This window comes from Carassius gibelio, chromosome A6, assembly GCF_023724105.1.
Source record: "Carassius gibelio isolate Cgi1373 ecotype wild population from Czech Republic chromosome A6, carGib1.2-hapl.c, whole genome shotgun sequence".
Lineage (NCBI taxonomy): Eukaryota > Metazoa > Chordata > Actinopteri > Cypriniformes > Cyprinidae > Carassius > Carassius gibelio.
Window position 1 is genome coordinate 7,382,102 of NC_068376.1, and position 20,758 is coordinate 7,402,859.

The 20,758-nt window shown below is 37.2% G+C and overlaps 1 protein-coding gene across 1 annotated transcript in view; it reads right to left on the bottom strand.

The window, feature by feature from the left end:
* The window catches only part of LOC128016203 (unconventional myosin-X-like), a 56,475-nt gene extending 44,620 nt beyond the window's left edge, over positions 1-11,855 (bottom strand). The window contains 1 exon segment of the mRNA XM_052600680.1: positions 11,538-11,855. Coding sequence (XP_052456640.1) covers positions 11,538-11,558 — 21 coding nt within the window. The 5' untranslated portion in view covers positions 11,559-11,855.
* Positions 11,856-20,758: the final 8,903 nt, after the last annotated feature.

Below are 20,758 nucleotides of genomic sequence, written 5' to 3' on the forward strand. Positions count from 1 at the left end.
TGTGCAGCTATCAAATATACATGACAGAAGGAGAGGGAGTGCGAGAGGGGACAGAGAACGAGAGTGAGAGTAATGAATGATAGATGAAGCTGTTATGCTTAAAGTGGTGCCTGAGAGATTCCCACCATACTGAAGAAATTAGAGTCGATGAGGAGGCTAGACTTTGTCACACATTGCTACACCTCTCCCCTCCTTCTTTAATTTATGGCCTACATACCAACACTCACTAAAGACACACACATACACACTGGTTTTATGGAGCATTTTATTCTCAGCTTGAACAAGGTCAGTAACAACAATGATCTTGCATAAATGTTTTTATCTTTGGGAAAAAAATATATTTTTGTTTATTATTATTATTATTATTATTTCAGCCAAACCTTAAATATAATTAGAGAAAAGCTAATATATTTGTCTAAAATGTTATTGTTTTCAAATAAATAAATGTCAGGTATTAAAGATGCATACAATATGTGATTTATACAATGCAGGATTATCCTCTACGGGTTGAGATGGGCTGGTATGGTTCCCGAGCTGTGTTTTAGTCCCAATCTTCACACTCTTTTCTCTTCATCCTCTCCATTCCTCCCTCTCACCCCTCTGCCCCAATTTGATTTAAAAACAGTAATAATGAAGACTAAGAAATAAGACCCCCTCTCTGTCATGCCTGTATGTCCTTTTATACGACCCTCTGACAGATTTATGCATCTGGAAAAGGAGCGAGACAGAGATCTGAACGGTCAAGCGGTTTACCATGGCAGTAGGGGAGTTAATTGTCCATCGAAGAAGGAAGATATATGTTTCTGTGCTGGACAGGGTGGGAATATGTGTTTATGGACTACAGGTACAGAACAGAGCAGATGTTACTGTATGCAGTATTTCTGAAAGTCCCTCAGTGGTGCATTCTGTCTATACAGTGCCAAACAATCGACCTACTTTTACTGCCGCTTAATCACATAAGTCAGTTGTAAGTTGAATTTGTAAACTTGAGAACCAGGTCAGTGTAATTCGTGAGTGAATGCTTGAGACCATGGGGAACAAGGTGAACGAGGGCGAGGAAATGGTGATAGAATTTTCATTTTTGGACAATTATTTTAAAAGCCAAGCCACATTGTAAAGAGTACAATTATTTTAACAATTATTACAACAATTATTCACAATTATATTATTATTAAGTGAAATTATTTTGGCAGTTTCTCAACAGTTTCTCCTCAATCCTCATTATATAACGCAAAAAAGCTGTTTAGTATTATACATAATGTTTGTTTTTGTACTCTGTACCTAATTTGTGGATTTAAAACATCTAAAAATTACAGTATTACAGTAATGAGATTACAGTATAATGAGAATCCCCATTGAGTATAATTGAAATTACAAAAATTAACATGTCTGTACAGATTAAATTCACAGGATTTTATAGAATTGACATCAAATAATATCAAAATTAAACCCACTGTTATAGAATATGGTCTTGATGCAAACAATTTTTTCTTTTGATTTTGCTATAAAATGTGACATTGGCATTATGAGATTCAGGTAAGTCTCTCACAATAAGTGACCCGAAAAAGTGCTGGGTTAACATGCTACACTCGGTAAGTCATTTATTTTGACTCTAATCACAGCAGGGTGACATCACAGGGGAAACGAGCGATGCTAAATCAGGAAAGCCAAAGCTGCAGTTTTAATGACAAAAGGAGTTAATTACATCACAGACCTAGCTGTTTGCGTTCTGATAATTATAGGCTACTACAGCCAGCAAGAAAGAGAAAACACAAGCTGATAATCTACCAAAGGGCTGCACGGAGGCTTGTGCCATTTGACCAGTTTCACAGTCATAACACAAGAGTGATTTCCCACTAGATTTCCCTATGAAGATTCAGCTAGATGACCCTGGCCTTTGTGAGTGTTATAAGGGCACTATAATCACTATAATAACCCACAGCGTCACAGTAATCCCACAGAGCTCGGGCTGCCACCTCCCCATCAAAGGGTTTAGCACAAGCACACGGCTGCCAAGGCAACAGAGGGACAGGGTTGTGGCAGCAGGTGCTGGGTGTGAACTAGGGCAGTAGTGGACTGGACAGGGCAGTAGGTTGTAAATGAAAGTTGAAATGTTGCATTGGGGAATTGGACTGAATTAATACACAGATAAATAAATACAAAAACTGGACTGAGTTTTGAATGCCTTTGCAGCGAAATAAAAATATTAGAGTGCATGTTGTATGGAAATGTCAAATGCAGTATGGGTGTGTATTATTAGCATGTTTGTGTATGTGTACTGTCAGTGTAAGCCACCTCACCTAATTTATGATGGGTACATCTCTCTCTCATATCTCTCTCATTTACACACACATATACTGTATTCTTCTGCATATATTCTGAGGCTTTCCTCTCACCTTCCTCAGCTCATCATCTTGAACATACAGAAATCATATCATCAGTATCATACACACTATAAGATTTTTCAAAAAGTCTCTTATGCCCACCAAATTAAGTAAAGACTGTAACATTGTGAAATATTACAATTTAACATTTTTAGAAATGTAATTTATTCCTGTGACGCGAAGCTGACTTTTCATCAGCCATTACTCCAGTCTTCAGTGTCACCTGATCATGTAGAAATAAGTATAATATGCTGATTTGCTGCTCAAGACACAAGAAACATATTATGATCAATAGAAATTTCAAAACAACAGTGCATATTTATAAAAGAAATATTATATATATTATTATAAATATATTTACTGTCACTTTCTTATTGACCCCAAATCCAAACTATATAGTAGTGTACCTACACACTGTCCTACATAACTAACTATATATAGTTTTAATTTGACACAGAAGACAAATTACAAGTGGTGGACTATATGTATCTCAGTAAAACAAGTGGAATTAAACTGTACCCCTAATATGCTTCCACTTATAATTATTCCACTTATAATGTCATCAATATTTTACCTTTCCCATTTAATTGTTCCGTTTTTTTTTTTTTTGTCTTGGTATGAACAGATGGCAATGAGTCTCAGGTTAGGACTGTTGTATATCAACACAAATAATACATCTTCACACACACACACACAGTGTACTGTTCAAATGCTATCTAGAAGACTCATAATAAATGCATAAATCATAAACCTGTCAGATTTCAACAAGTGAGACCAAATTGAAACTGATACATTATGCTTAAGCCATGACCTGACCCAATGTCACTTAAATACAGAAACAGTTTCTGTTTTGAGTCCATTCCAATCTCTATCCATATCTAGTGGATGTTTTTTGTTTATTGACTAAGTACCTCTTAGTAATTAAAAAAAGTATTTTGTTTTTATGTCTGTCCATCAAATTTCTCAGTAAAAACACAAAAATACTTCATGATGAAAAATGCTTGAAAAATCTAAATCTTAAAAGGATAGTTAGTCATTATTTACTCACCTTGTCATTCCAAACACATGTGACTTTGGTTAATTTTGGAACACAAATTAAGTCAAGTCACCTGTATTTATATAGTGCTTTATACAATACAGATTGTTTAAAGCAGCGTCAGAGGGATAAACCGGAAAATGTGGGAAAAGACCTGTGAAGAGATATGAATATGGTTGCTTTAAATAATAAATATAATTTAGGCTTTTATTAACTTTTAAACAATGATCAACACATACATAAACATACTGTAAACACAGAAGCTTATGTGTGCTGTATGTATGTTTTTACATAATAAATTGTAAATAAACAAATGATGACAGAATTTTAATTTATGGGTGAACTATCCCTTTAATTTTATTGTCATGCAGTCAGACACTTCAAACCTATATATTCCTAAAAGGCACGGAGAGTATACTTTATTTTCCTTGACTAAAGTAACCCTGCATCCTCAGTAACCTCCCGTTTAAAATGTGCCAAGGTAAAAACCTAGCAATGATCAGAGGCTGAGACTTAATGTTGAGACTGAGGCAACTTGGTTTCTCTGCACATGGGGTTAATTCATATTCTGACAGTTTCAAAGACAATGACTTGAATAAAAGAAAAAGCTATCACTCCAGACGAGTGAGGCTTGATGAGAGACCATTCTACAAACCCTATCCAAAGAAGTTGGGTCACTGTACAAATTGTGAATAAAAACTGAATCCAATGATGTGGAAGTTTCAAATTTCAAGATTTTATTCAGAATACAACATAAGATGACATAAAATGTTCAAGTGAGAAAGTGCATCATTTTAAAGGCAAAAATAAGTTGATTTCTAAATTTCATGGCATTAACACATATCAAAAAAGTTGTGACAAGGCCATGTTTATCACTGTGTGGCATCCCCTCTTCTTTTTATAACAGTCTGCAAACGTCTGGGGACTGAGGAGACAAGTTGCTCAAGTTTAGGAATAGGAATGTTGTCCCATTCTTATCTAATACAGGCTTCTAGTTGCTCAGATGTCTTAGGTCTTCTTTGTCACATCTTCCTCTTTACGATGCACCAAATGTTTTCTATGGGTGAAAGATCTGGACTGCAGGCAGGCCATTTCAGTACCCGGATCCTTCTTCTACGCAGCCATGATGTTGTAATTGATGCAGTATGTGGTCTGGCATTGTCATGTTGGAAAATGCAAAGTCTTCCCTGAAAGAGACGACATCTGTATGGGAGCATATGTTGTTCTAAAACTTGGATATACCTTTCAGCATTGATGGTGCCTTTCCAAATGTGTAAGCTGCCCATGCCACACACACTCATGCAACCCCCTACCATCAGAGATGCAGGCTTCTGAACTGAGTGCTGGCAACAACTTGGGTTTTCCTTGTCCTTTTTAGGATGACATGTTGTCATGTTGACATGTTGACCAGTTTTCCAAAAAGAACTTCAAATTTTGATTCGTCTGACCACAGAACCGTTTTCCACTTTGCCACAGTCCATTTTAAATGAGCCTTGGCCCAGAGAAAACACCTTCACTTCTGGATCATGTTTATATATGGCTTTTTTTTTACCTATAGAGTTTTAGCCGGCAACGGCAAATGGCACAGTGGATTATGTTCACCGACAATGTTTTCTGGAAGTATTCCTGAGCCCATGTTGTGATTTCCATTACAGTAGCATTCCTGTATGTGATGCAGTGCTGTCTAAGGGCCCGAAGATCACGGGCATCCAGGATGGTTTTCCGGCCTTGACCCTTACGCACAGAGATTTTTCCAGATTCTCTGAATCTTTGGATGAGATTATGCACTGTAGATGATGATAACTTCAAACTCTTTGCAATTTTTCTCTGAGAAACTCCTTTCTGATATTGCTCCACTATTTTTCGCCGCAGCATTGGGGGAATTGGTGATCCTCTGCCCATCTTGACTTCTGAGAGACACTGCCACTCTGAGAGGCTCTTTTTATACCAATCATGTTGCCAATTGACCTAATAAGTTGCGAATTTGGTCCTCCAGCTGTTCCTTATATGTAAATTTCACTTTTCCTGCTTCTTATTGCTACCTGTCCCAACTTTTTTATAATGTGTAAAAAAATCTCTCATGAAATCCAAAATGATCCAGTATTTGGCATGACATTTCAAAATGTCTCACTTTCAACATTTGATACGTTATCTATATTCTATTGTGAATAAAATAAAAGTTTATGAGATTTGTAAATTATTCCATTCCTTTTTTAATCACAATTTGTACAGTATCCCAACCTTTTTGGAATCGGGATTGTACCAGGGACCGTAACAATTAAAAGACTTTATAATGATGCCATGAATGTACAGAGAGAGAGAGGAAAATGAGGAATGGGGACACAGGAAGGGGCACACATGCATCAGCTGTGGTAGAAAGAGATTAGCACTTTTTCTTGGAGCAGTCTGTCAGATCTGCTCTTCACAGGCAGGCAGAGGCAGCTGATCTGGGTCAAGAGAGAGAACTTTGCTCAATGCTTCTCTCTGCTGGTCTCTCTAAATGAAACCCAAGCACACACACATGCAGTTAAATCTCAGTCTTTCTCTATGTCTCTGTCTCCATCCTGATTTTGAGAGCCATCATAGTAACTGTATATCCTGTTTATGATACGGTTATGTGGGTGAACTGGAACCAAATATGGCTGCAAAAAATATACTCAAAAATGTTACTTGATGTAGGTGAATATGATATTAATATTTTTTGACCTCTTAAAACTTAATTTTATCAAACAAAAGTTATATTTTCTATAAGATTTAAAGGGGGGGTGAAATGCTCGTTTTCACTCAATATCCTGTTAATCTTGAGTACATATAGAGTAGTACTGCATCCTTCATAAATCCAAAAAGTCTTTAGTTTTATTATATTCATAAGAGAAAGATAGTCTGTACCGATTTTTCCCGGAAAAACACGACCGGCTGGAGGCGTGACGTGTGGGCGGAGCTAAAGAATCACGAGCGCGAGTAGGCTTTTGCGTTGTGGAAACTGTGACATTACCGTGAGGGAAAAACCATCATCCAAAACAAACCATTGCTTACAGTCAGATTCAGTCGTTTATTTATGATCCAGAATCAGATCCAGAGGCTGAAACTGAACGAAAGCAGCAGCAGCAACTACTCGCTCCGAGCGGGGCTCGAACCCGGGTCTCGGCATGGGAGGGGACGCACTAACAAGGAGGCAGAAATATTTGAAGCAGTTTTACTCACCGCCTGCGGTTCCAACACACGATCGTGACCCTTTTTCCTTGGGATTGCAGGGATTGCATCCTTAAGAAATAAACGATACGCAAATCCGTCGTCAAACTGGGCCTTGTGAACAAGCATCTTCCAAATGCAGGGAACAAACAAAAACACTTGCACAACTCCGTTGATGCTCTGTAAAAATAAACTCCATGCACTCCCTTAATGCTGTTTTTTTTGGTAATCTGTGCAGGGTTGTCTTGCCCTGGCAACCAAAAACACACTTCTTTTGTGACTTTTCGCGACGCTCTCGCTCTGATCAGTGAATCGCTCTGATCAGTGAAATGTCTGTGCTGCTCAGCCTCGCTATACGGGAGCGCGCGCTCTTCCGGCAGAAGTGCCTTAGGACCCATTTAAGGAAATTCCGCTCCATCTAACGTCACACAGAGCCACACTCGAAAAAAACTTTCCGAAACTTGTGACAAACCGGAAGGAGTATTTTGGGAATAAAAATACTCCTTCAAACGTACAACTTAATTTTTGGAACTTTGTCCATGTTTAGCATGGGAATCCAACTCTTTAACAGTGTAAAAAACTCAGTATGCATGAAATAGCATTTCACCCCCCCCTTTAAGTAAAATGTTGACTTAAAATACAACTAAAAATATTTTTGTCGATGTTTAATTTTGTTTACTTGCTATAAATATACCGTGTTTTTCGGACTATAAGTCGCACCTGAGTATAAGTCGCATCAGTCCAAAAATACGTCATGATCAGGAAAAAACATATACCATAAATCGCACTGGACTATAAATCACATTTAAAACCAAGAACCAAGAGAAAAAATTACCGTCTACAGCCGCGAAAGCGCCCTCTCGCGGCACATCAAACAGTAATGTTTTCTCTTAGTTCATTTCTCTTGGTTCATGTCAAATTAATTTTGATAAATAAGTCGCACCTGACTATAAGTGGCAGGACCAGCCTAACTATGAAAAAAAGTGTGACTTATAGTCTGGAAAATACGGTAGACAGGATTATTCACTAAACACCGAAAAGTAGTAAAGCAGTCAGTAAAGCTAGCCAGCGTACTGCACAACAGCAATCAGATTTCAAGAGAAAACACTATTTTAACTAAATAGTTCACTTTTTATTTTGTATATGGGGAGTGTTATTTGCTTTTAGCCAAACTGAACAAAACCAGACATCATGAATTTAAATTAGACCAATATAAAGAGATCAACTTTCAACTGAAATCTCACAAGAATCCCATAAGGAATGCAATTTCTAATCTGCGAATGAGAATCTGACACTTAGTGATCAATAGTGATCTCCTTGAAGGAAGGAAAGACTTTCCAGTAAAAGAGGTGGTAAACAACACACACACATACTGTAAACACAATGTAGCTGTAATGCACACAGTACAACAATCATACCTCATTTAGGCTATTCAAAAGCAACCAAACAGGTGCAGGGGGAAAAAATGAAACAAGACAGAGAACATTTTTCTAAGAGCTTCCTTCACTACTTTGAAAACACAGAACACTCCAAACAGGGTAAAGAAAATTAAAACGTAAAGCAAGAATGATAAAGAAAAGGGGAATGAAAACTGATGGTACCAATTTTTTCCACAGCCCTACAGTCTGTGATAACGAAAGATAATTTACAGAAGAAAGTCAATGTTACAGCCCCATACATCAAACAACCTGTGAAATTAGTGCATTGTGGAAATGGATGGATCAAAAGACAGGGAGACAGCAGTATGATTAAGAGAGAATGATATACACAGATAGGGAAAAGAGGGAGATTCACACTGGAACGAATCAAGGCACTCGCTTCAAATGAAGCTGTTGAGAAATATAGGTCACACATCTCCAGTGGCAGATTTTCTGAGAACCATGCAGCGACAGAACCACAGAGAGAGGGAGAGGACACCCCATTCATTTCAACATTAGGAGGAAAGGATGCCAATGTGAGTCCTGCTCTGACCTGGAATGGATGTAATAAAGGATGATACAGATTTCTCAACCGAGACTTCAAATGATCTTTAGTTTCTGCTCTGTGAAACCTGCTGAAGCTCCTGCCACCTGTCAGCGAATCACAGACTTTCTCAAATTTTATCTACCACAAACTTCAAAAGAATCCATATTATTATTAATCCAAAATAACTAGATTATTAGGTGTTGGATGATGTCAAAATTGAGCATGATGGACAATACATATAAAACATTTACTGTTAATATGGTACCAATACATCATGAGGTCCTATATTACATTTTCTATACTATACAGTAATACCTAAAAGCCATAAAAAAATTTAACTCGCTTGACACACTGATTCCATTCAGAAATTACAATTGTGTCTCCAAGCCTTTCCGCACATATTATTATTAGTTAAGTAATTTTAGTGCAAACAGACACAAAAGGTTTATGAAGGAATTATATTAAAGCCAGAATCTGACCTGACACATTTAATTCAATTAAGACACTGAACATATTTTGAATCACTCTCTTTTTATTTTCAACGAAGGTGTGAGTGTGTGTTTAAATCTACATAAAATACATATTAAAAATAAAAATAAATTAAAATTTAATGAAAATGTCCATTTTAAAACGAAATTAATGCTATTTAGAATATTTTTCCCTTCAATTATTAAAAAAACACATCCAAACCCTTACATTTTACCTAAGAAAAAACAACCCAAACACACTTAAATGGACACTCTTTTGAAAGTTAGACATGCTTTATTAATACAATTTTCTATATGAGTTCAAATATAGAGTTTGAGGATTTTTTTAAACTGAGATTTTAAAAACTGGTGCATAAAAAAATAACCTCCTGTAAAGATGTAGGCCTTCAAATCCAATCCTCATCTGTACAGAGCTATTACAATGGTCAGCACTGAGACTTATATTTAATCTCTGGCCTACATTAGAAAATTGCCTTGAAAAGTGGGACCACAATATAATTAGCCTAGGATTTTGTAATCTTTTGTAAATCAGTGATACATCTCATAACATGTTTTAATCATAAACATTCAGATTTTTCTATGAAATCTCAGTCCTCTCTGATTTTGAAAATCTAGTTAATTCAGAGCCGTCTGCTCGAGATTCAAAAACGTAAACACCCAGAACTATGATCATAGGGTGACCCAGTAAAACATGCCTCCCTTCCAATGTTGCTGTGGGGGACTGGAGGTGTGGACTGTTGAGTCACCAAAATGATAACCTGAACTGTCAACACAGAGTAAACAGCAGTTGCTAAAAGAGAGATAGGGAGAGGGAGAATAAAATGGAAACGAGAGCAGTCTGTGCATGTGTGTTGTGCTTTAAAGGGTCACTGAGCTTACAGGAAGTCAAGAAACAACCCTGGGCTTCTGAGATGATGTTGGGCGATGACACATTAGGATGTCAAGAAGAGACAAGGATATTAGAAAGGGGATCAAGTATTTTTGGTACTTGTGTACTCAACTGCATCTAACACATATTACCCCATTTGAAACTCTTTTAGGGGAAAGTTTGACCTCTGACACCTACACTATCACTGACTAAGGCAAGTATTATTAATTAAATATTTACATCATATATAATGTCAAAAGAGAGTGTTGTCAGTTGACTTATTACACAGCAATACATTATAAACCACTCAAAACACATTAGAACCACCTGCCAGCCATCTTCAACTCCCAATTAGACAGCCATTTTTGCTTGGTCAAGAACCATCTAGCTGTTCTCATTCTAACTGATGTATCACAAGCATCTTTGCTATCACAACCACTTGGAAAAACAAGCAATTAGAACCTACACAGAGACAGATTTTACTGTAAATGCCCCATAAATTAAATTAATGGCCCTTCCAGATAGTAGTCTGTGAAGATCCAAAGATCAGGTTCTCCTGCTCTGTTTCTATAGGCCATCACATTTTTTTTTTTTTTTTTTTTGCAATTTCTTTCTCTTCTAACCTGATAAATACAATATCCAGAGTGTCTGCATCATCAATTAATGTCATTTACTTACTAAGCCTTTGGTGGGCTGTCTACTCTGATACAGATTAAATGCTAACTGTTTAAAACCATTCGAGACACATAGCATTTGCTCAAGAGGATAAATGGCTTAAAGGGGATGCTGTAATTCAGTATTAGATCAAATGCAGGTGTTTCTGTGTGCATTTAACAGACAGAGAGGAGAACAATGAGCAAATCATCCAATCAAGAAGCATTTATAAACATCTAATTGTACTATAAATGAAAGAGAAAGGCAAATGACATAGAGAGAGAAGCAGACAGTAACAAATGGATGAAAAAGCTGCTGTGAGGCCTGTTCTGCAGAATAGAGATCATGTAAACAAAACCACCAATGCATGTTATAATGTTCATTATAAGCCCTTTCATTTATGTTCCTATCAGACTTGAGGTGAATGCTTTGAATATGGAATTCTGAAATTAGTTTTGGAACCAATAATGCAATAATGCAAAATAATGCATATGCATGAAACAATCTGTAACATTTTAGAGGTTTAGAAATCATTGCAGAGCATCCCTGCAGAAACATAATTTCAGATAGAGACCCTGCCTCTGCTTCAATGCGCGTGTCCCTTCCCCCCTCACGCGCGCCACAGCCCAGGCGAGCGCAAGACACCGATGCACGCGACCTCACCATAAACTACTGTCAACGTGTTAAATAACGCATTGGTTCCTTTTAATAAAGCATTTTTAAATGATAAACAATTAAACGTCAGTATTTGAACGAAAGTGCGCTGTTATAGGAGGACAGCAATATGCAACAACCTGGGGTATAGGCAATGAAAATTATCCACCGGATTTTACGTCATAAGATTATTGAGGAATTATTTCACAAATACAGCACATTATCTACTGTTTTTGCATTGCACATAAAGCACAACAGATGAAATGACACGTTCCCTCATTAGAAAATGAGCCCACCTCTGCGAAGAAGGTCTCCATCTTCCCTCAAAGGATGCAAGACGATCCAGCGGATCAGTCACAAAACTGCAGAGGATTCGAGAAACGTTTGACAGGATGTATGTCTGTTCTGCAATTGCTGTCCATTCACGAATGCTTACGAAGAGCAGGGCGCTGCAATCCCGCGTGAGGCGGCAATTCAAACAACCGATGGCGCGAGAAACGGCCGTTGGCAAATAACAGCGCCAGCGGTTGGAAAAGAATACGCTCAGGTGTTTGGTTTCTGTAAGTGTCTTTTTTATTTAATCGAAACGCCGGTGTCCAGACATGCCTCGCTGACTCCGGTGTCCGCACCAGAGCGAATGAGCCAGTGTCCGCTCGCGCATCTCCGATTGGGCGGCGCACCGCGCGCAAAGACAGCCCACCAAGTTCGCCTTTTTTACCGTGCATACCGGTAGTAATATGATAAAAATGTGCCTTCGCAGACACATGACACATGTTTCAGCTATACACTCTGAATCTACAATAAAGCAAATAGTACTATAATGAGTTTGGGATGCGTCAAGCGTACGTTATTGATAAACTTATGAATAACGAATGTGCTATACGTCAAATAAAGAGCAATAGGCTTTGTATTCCACTGAATGATCTGAACTCCCATGTGCTGGATGTGGTACTCCGATGGGTTTTCACGGTGGCAGTTCTGACATATTTCTGCATGCTCCAGGCACATCTGAAGTGGAAGTCGTGCATTGGGTGGAGTAAAGAAGATTCACTCATCAATACACATTTATAGAAGGTGTTGCAGTGTCTGCAGGCTCATTACTCTGAAAAACAAGTTCATATTTGCAACATCTTTCGACTACAAAGTGCCAATCTGCATGAAAGTCAAGTAAAGCAGATGGTGGATGTATTAAATCATTAAACTCTTATCTCTCTCCGCCTGAGAAATAAAAAATGTAATCCGGATTCTGTAACCAACACAGAACAGACAATAGGGAGCTTTCCTAAGAAGAACCATGAAATTGTTTATTTGTCACCGACATTTTTTAAATATTTTAAAACGTATTTACATGCCGAAACATTAGTACACATAATCATTATAATCATTAAACTTTCAAGCATACAAGCTGAATATATACCAAAATTATTTCTATAAGAGTAGGGGGATATATACTGTAGCATAACTACTGGATTTAGTGGACCCCTTGGGAAATGTCATAAATTGATATCCTGGAAGAGGTAACCCAGTACTAATCATAATAACTGCTCAATATATGTAGTATTTTACATCTGAGAATGACATGCAGTCCCATATTGCTCGGGTGCCCAGGGAAGCTGTTCCTGCAGGTGCTATTAGATGCTGAATGAAAAGTGTCAGTCAAATGGGTCGTAACTCATCAGGAAAAGCTGCTCTTTGTGTCCCTTAATTGAAACATTCTGCAGAATAACAACTCTTCAAATTTATCAACTTATCCATTCGCTTACTCTAGATGAAGTTAATGTCATTTCAGCGCTGACATTACATTAAGACGGAGAGCATTTACATGAATGAATGTTTGTTTGTATATAAGTGTCTCAATGTTTTGTTCTTGTACCTGAACATTTATTAAAAATAATAATAATAATAATAATAACATTATTATAGTGCTTAAAGTTCCCCTGTTTCTGCGATATAATGTAATTTGTTATTGTAGCATATAATACACAGAGAAATGCACGTCACATGGATTGTTGCTGATGTTTGAAGAATGATGTCTGTATCATCTGAAAAACAGACGCTGTCAAGAAAACAATGTGAAATCCCTGTGGTCACATACATCACCATACATGAAAGACATGCTAATTTTACTTTTGTCAAAACTGTGCGTGGCACCACCTGTTCCATTATGGCTTTTAACCTGCGGTCTTTTAGAAAAAAAGAGAATGGGGTTGACATTATATCAGGTGATTAGATATGTTGCCACATTTTTTATATTAGAATTGTAAAATATAATTTCATAATAGTGAAGAAAAGGCAGAATTGTAAAATAAAAAGTTGCAAAAACTATTTTTATTGTTTTATTTTGTGGTAGAAAAGGGTTTCCATACCGAGTATTGACACTGATAGAGCTTACTGGCCTTTTTTTTTTTTTTTTTTTTTTACATTATTTTTGCTTTTAATAAACAAGGAATTTCGATAGCAGTGACAGTGTGTTTTATTATTACCTATATATATCCAGAGAGAGAGAGAGAGAGAGAGAGAGAGAGAGAGAGAGAGAGAGAGATGTGCTCCAGACAGTCAAACTGTAGAGCCCAGATGCGGTTTACTCTACCCAGGGGCGATTCTAGGATTTTTTCAACTGGGGGGCACAAGAGGGGCCACGATTAATACAGAGGGGCCAATCTTGTGTTGTTTGAACTGTATATCCAAATCATTTCAAGAGTTCAGTAACCTTTAAAATCAGTAATAAACAGTGATATCCCATTATATTTTAATAGCAGTTATTCACTGCTCTAAATAAAAAAAAAATCAAATACAATTTGTATTAACTTTTCACTTTACAAAAGTGAAAGAAAAACTGTAATAAATAAAATAATCCAATGTATGAATAGTGTACAACTCACAAATAATAATAATATAATTTATTTATAATAGCCTTATATAATATATATATATAATAGCCTTATTTATATAAATGCAGAATAACATTAATAATTCATAGAAATAAATACACAATTAATTAATTAATATAACTAATATAAATTTAATATAATTTCATTATATGTTTTTGTTTATTATCCACATCCCATTCAATTTGCATAGCAGCAGTTGCAGTAAATTTGCATTGATGAATAAACAAAATCAACTTATGTCAAGGCTAATTAATCTTGAGCATATTGATTTAAAAATATTATATATCCATACTTTGGGCCCTATTTTAACGATCTGAAACGCAAGTGTCAAAGCGCGAAACGCAAGTAAGTTTGTGGGCGGGTCTCGGCGCTGTTGCTGTTTTCCCGACGGGATAAATGGCTCTTGCGCCCGGCGCAAATCTAAAATGGGTTGGTCTGAAGCAGCTTCATTATTCATAGGTGTGGTTTGGGCGTAACGTGAAATAAACCAATCAGAGCGTCATCCAACATTCCCTTTAAAAGCAGGTGCGCAAGTTCCATTATGGATTGCTATTATTATGGCGTATTTACCAGGCGCACGCCAGGAGCGGTTCACAGCCGAGGAGACTGATGTTCTTGTAAGAGCAGTGAAAGACAGAGAAGTTGTGTTGTATGGGGATGGGAGAATAATTAGCCTGAATAATTTGTAAGCTAGATTTATGCCTATTTTGTTCACATCTTCGTGGCACACCACAATGATTTCCGTCATCTCATGTGTTAATATTTTTTTAGTGTAACAATTTATGATTTGCAAAAATAACTGTTGCATCTGTGTAGATTACACGAGCAAAGTGTATGCGCGTTGTGCACGCTATACATTATGGTCAAGCATGCGCCCTTAAAATAGCATAATGAACAACGCGCAACGCGGCACTGGGCCCTATCTTGCACCCAGGGCAATTGACTTTGTACACCGACGCATGTGTCATTCCTATTTTGCACCCGCGCAAAGCGCGCTTTTCCCTCCACAGAAGCACGTCGCTAAACTAGTGAATGAATTTGCGCTCCCTGGGCGGTTCAGCGCAAAAAAGGAGGCGTGTTCCGGCGCAAACAATCCCTGGTGCTATTTTGCTGTTCCATTAAACAATTGCGCCACTGACCAGAAAAAACCTAGTCTAAAGTCAGTGGCGCGTTGCGCGTTGTTCATTCTGCTATTTTAAGGGCGCATGCTTGACCATAATGTATAGCGTGCACAACGCGCATACACTTTGCTCATGTAATCTACACAGATGCAACAGTTATTTTTGCAAATCATAAATTGTTACACTAAAAAAAATATTAACACATGAGATGACGGAAATCATTGTGAAATCTTGCTTACAAATTATTCAGGCTAACTGTAGTAATTAAGGATCAGACCTGTTTGCCCGATAGTGGCAAGACATATATGTATATAAGGACATCTGACAAATTTGTTTGTCCGTCAAGAACCAGGAAAAAAAAAATCGATGAAACAATTGTGGCTATTTCCTCCCACGCCTGTTTAACCGACGCTATTTTGGGTGGGTTTCTCCCATCCCCATACAGCACAACTTCTCTGTCTTTCACTGCTCTTACAAGAACATCAGTCTCCTCGGCTGTGAACCGCTCCTGGCGTGCGCCAGGTAAATACGCCATAATAATAGCAATCCATAATGGAACTTGCGCACCTGCTTTTAAAGGGAATGTTGGATGAAGTTCTGATTGGTTTATTTCACGTTACGCCCAAACCACACCTATGAATAATGAAGCTACTTCAGACCAACCCATTTTAGATTTGCGCCGGGCGCAAGAGCCATTTATCCCGCCGGGAAAATAGCAACAGCGCCGAGACCCGCCCACAAACTTACTTGCGCTTCGCGCTTTGACACTTGCGTTTCAGATCGTTAAAATAGGGCCCATTGACTTTAGACTAGGTTTTTTCTGGTCAGTGGCGTAATTGTTTAATGGAACAGCAAAATAGCACCAGGGATTGTTTGCGCCGGAACACGCCTCCTTTTTTGCGCTGAACCGCCCAGGGAGCGCAAGTTCATTCACTAGTTTAGCGACGTGCCTCTGTGGAGGGAAAAGCGCGCTTTGCGCGGGTGCAAAATAGGAATGACACATGCGTCGGTGTACAAAGTCAATTGCGCTGGGTGCAAGATAGGGCCCTTTGTTAGAAAGCTACTTGTTCAAAAAGGTAGCTTTAATTTAACATGTAAAATATGTGGATCCTATAAAACAGTTTAGAATAGCTTAATTAGTCCAGTGTTATTTTAGTATTAGTTATTTATTTTGCTATTTAATCATGCATTAAATAATTATGTATGATTTTTTTGAGAATGTTTCTGGGTGTCATCAAATGACGTTTTGTCAATAACTTCTGTGAAGGGAGGGAGAGAGAGCTTTCCAGGGTGCAGACAGCAATCGCGGAGCACCATGGTGATTTAGAACGGCAACTGAATTTATTAGGAATCTACAGACGCAAATAGACTAAAGGTGTAGAAAAATAAAGACCTATATGTGTATTTTGGACTTTTTTTTCACCACAAGTCTGAAAGAAGACATGTTACTGAAGACAAACAGCCCAAAATCTCAAAATTGACCAGTAAAAAAAACGATGTTTTTGCATGTGTCTCACCCATATAGACTTAAAAAAAAAAGTCTCAAGTGTGGAGCGTTAGATAAACATTACACGATTTGTTTTGTCACCTCACTTGAGTGAAAAAAGTCGCTAATCGACTGCATGATTCAATAATGACTTTATTAGAATTGCTATTATAGTTTTTTTTAAACCATTGCTTTAAATTGCGTTGTTGCCTATATCGGCGCGTTCGGCCGAAAAAAAAAAAAGTAAATCGTAACGCAGTAAACCCCTTTTACATTCAGCATTAGAGGAGCATAGTAAATATAATGATTAGCATCTTGGTCTGCTCTAGGAGATAACATCGTCATCGAACCTGGTCTGCCTAACACCGAAAGACGTTAACGTTAGTAGGCTACCAAACACTTCTTGCACTGCAACAACTCGCTAATCGAAAAACATAAACATTTAAAATAGGTGGTTTTTTCGTTGGAAAACAGCAGCTCGCTGTTCTTGGTCCTCGTTGAGAAGCATCGCGACGCAATCATGAGTTATTTACTAAACTGAAAGATTATAATTTGAATTTGTGAGTGACAGACAAGTAGAAGGGTGGGGGCACACTGGGGGGCCAATCAGTTTTCAGGAGGGGCCAGTGCCCCCATGGCCCCTCCCCTGGCTACGCCACTGACTCTACCCAAGTCTGAGCCTCCCCTTCCCAGGCCTCTCTATTGTATCTTCATTGAGGCCCTGGAGGTCTTAGGGGCCTCCTAGTAAGAGGTGTAGCCTGCAGCACACTACCCGTAATGCAGTCGTCTCTTTGTCTCCTCTTTGTCTCCTCCAGCCTTTTATCCCTTGCCTCCCGTTGTGGGACACAAGCCGGGGTCACACCACTGTAACAGAGCCTCACGTTCAGAGGAAGCTCGTCTCTTTTGTTTAATCCTACTTAATGGGGCTGCTTAATTTTTAAGTGTTGGGGCCAGTTCCACATGGGTCCCTCTCCACTATCTTCCTACTGTGACAACTTAATTTGACATGAAAAGGCTTCACTTGTTAATCATTCACCTGATGCTTTGCTTTCAACAAGAATTTGTTGCATGATGCTCATAAAATCTGCTAAAACAGTAAAACAATATAGCCACAAACTGGAGAGGCCTGTTCAAGACCGGATCTTGGTTAATAGTGCTCCGGGCTCAGCCTAGATAAGAGAGACAAAACTAGAAAACTGAGAGGCTAATCTCAAAAGTGTAGTTAGGAATCAAATGTCATTTTAATGTGACATCAATCAGACTCTCAGGCTGATGTCACTGTAAGTGGATAGACAGATGAGAAAAATGTGATACACTAAATGCAAGCCCTGCAGTTGGACAATCACCAATGTTCCACGCAACTGTTTTTTTGCAAAAGAACCAGATTATAATTTTAGATTAATTTCAGTTTGCCAGCCCCGCCGAGTTAAGACCCAATGGGTTACTTACACCGTTCCAAAGAATGAGCCAACTGAGCAATTGGTACCAGCACTGAGTTGAGAATCAGTTACCAGCCACAATCTTCTCTGCTCTCTTAAAATCCATTCAGACTTGAACCTTCTCACTTGAAAATGATCTCTCCTTTCTGCAGTCCAATGATTTAGTATTGAATCATAGTAAAGAAAAACTTGTCAATACTGTTGTTTTCATTCGGTGAGAAACAGATTAGTATCAGTCAAAGGCACTAGCCAATGGCCATCACCATAAATCCCTCTGATTCAATGAATAAACAGATTAAGAAGCATACTGTTTGTGTTTAGAGAAATAATATGGTGTTTTCAGAAATATGATTCAAATAAACATTCAATACAGGAATGTCCACACAATATCTACAAAAAAAAAAAAAAACATTAACATGCAAAAAAGACCCAAGTCATTTTCTGATCTGGTTTGGGTCTTTCCAATGCAAGTCTATTAAACACTTGTTTCATCTTCAGCAAGGTAGATCTGATCACTTGAAAAAATAAAATGTTTAATAGTGTTTAAGGGTTTGTTTAGAACCATAACCCAAGCAGCTATAATAGTCACAATTGTTTTGACAACCACTGACAACCAAAAGTAAAAAACGTAATAATAAAAAATATGGAATTGTCGACATTTTAGAGAAATAAGCAGTGCACTTCTTCACCACTGATCTTGGATAAATCAATAACAATGATTGAGCTAGACAGCTATGAGACTGTATATGCTATAGTTAAGTGCTGGGTGTTGTGTCTGGAGATATAATGGTTCTGCAATAGACAGGTAGGGTATATTTTTTGATGTCAGAAATCATTTTCATTGATCGTCATGGTGAATTTGTAAAATACTTTGCAGTGCTTTTAAGATTTGTTTCCTTCCTACCTTAATTCTTTTTAATAAATAAATAAATAATGTGAAATGGTTATGCACATTATATAACACTTTACACTTAAAAATCAATGCAAAGTATTGCATCTTGCACGAACATAAAATATCAAAAAGTCTATCTTCAATTATGGCTTGCATTAAATGATATGCGGCTATCTAAAACTATAACTGGTCCACAGGAAGAACATCCTTGGGAAAATCAATAGGTTTATTGTGTTTACAGAGAGCTATGAGGAAGGAATCAAGTCCTTGGACCATCACAGGATTTAAGATGATTGTGAACAGAAAGTGGGTGGATTTATGATTTAATTAATTCATGAAGCACTATGACCAAAACAGAAAGTGTGTGATTCAGGTGTGAAAAAAACAAACCTCTAATCTTTGTATCTGCTACATTTGCACTGTCAAATTGTAATAAACCACCTTCAAAGACAAAAACACCCACTTCATCTTCATCATCTTTACTTCATGCCAGATCCAAGATTATCCAATCTTTTTAAATGTATATATATATAATGAATCTGCTCACCAGCATACGCTCTCTTCTGTTATCCCTCAATACAGAAATGAATGATTTTCCTATAAATTCATGCATGCACCTTGATCCTTTTCAATCCTTAATATGAAAATGTGTGAAGCCCAGTAAAGCCCAGTGATATACTGTATAAAGCATATCTCTCCCTCACAAACATCCACACACAGTTCTCCACAGACTACAGGAAATGTTCAAGACATGCACTAGAGAGGAGGGCCAGAGTCTATTCACATATTACTAACATTATTTTTTGTAATATGTGAATAGTATTTAAATATTGATGCAAAAGCATCCTAAGAGGAATAAATATCTCAAATATAATAAGGCTTTATTTATTTATTTATTTTTATTTATTTTAAAATTTTAGCTGATCCATTGATTTTATCCTGATGAAGACAATGCTCTTCTTGTTAGAGGGGGAAGTCCTTTTGTTATTTTTTTATTAAAACTAGTTTTGGCTGGACATTTATTATATTTAATATATTGCTTTGCAAACCGGTTTTGCTTTAATGTTGATTTTTCCTGAATATGGAAAAATAAATTGTTTTTCTTATTAACACCTTAATTCTGTATGTACCATATTCATAAATATAAATTTGTAAAAATAAAATATAATCTTTTTTGTTCATCCAATATGTATAAAACCCACTCTCTAAAGTAGAAAAAAAAATATGAGAACTGTTGCAGCCCATGAGACTAAAATATTTGTGTATGAAGGGACTTTTATGACACTTTCACTGATTTTTTTATCACTTTGAGTGTTTATGCAGCTTATAAAGTATGTTACAGTTACAGTATATCTAGTTAACTACATAATAAATGTTCAATTCCATTCTATATGGTAATATAATTATGATAATATCATATAAAAACACAAAGACATATCATGGCCTAAAGTAAATAATTATTCACTGATATATTTAAATGAATAAATCGAAACATTCTAGTTTAGATTTGTACTATACATTTTAATATATAAAAAAACTGCTTAATGCTCATAGGAGTTGTGATAGATACAGTAGGTAAGAGTATGTGTGTATACATGCATATGGTACCCGCCTGTATGACTTCAATTTAATTAAGCATCCCAAGAGGAATGACTTCATCTCTGAGCAAGAGGGGTCTCCACTTACCC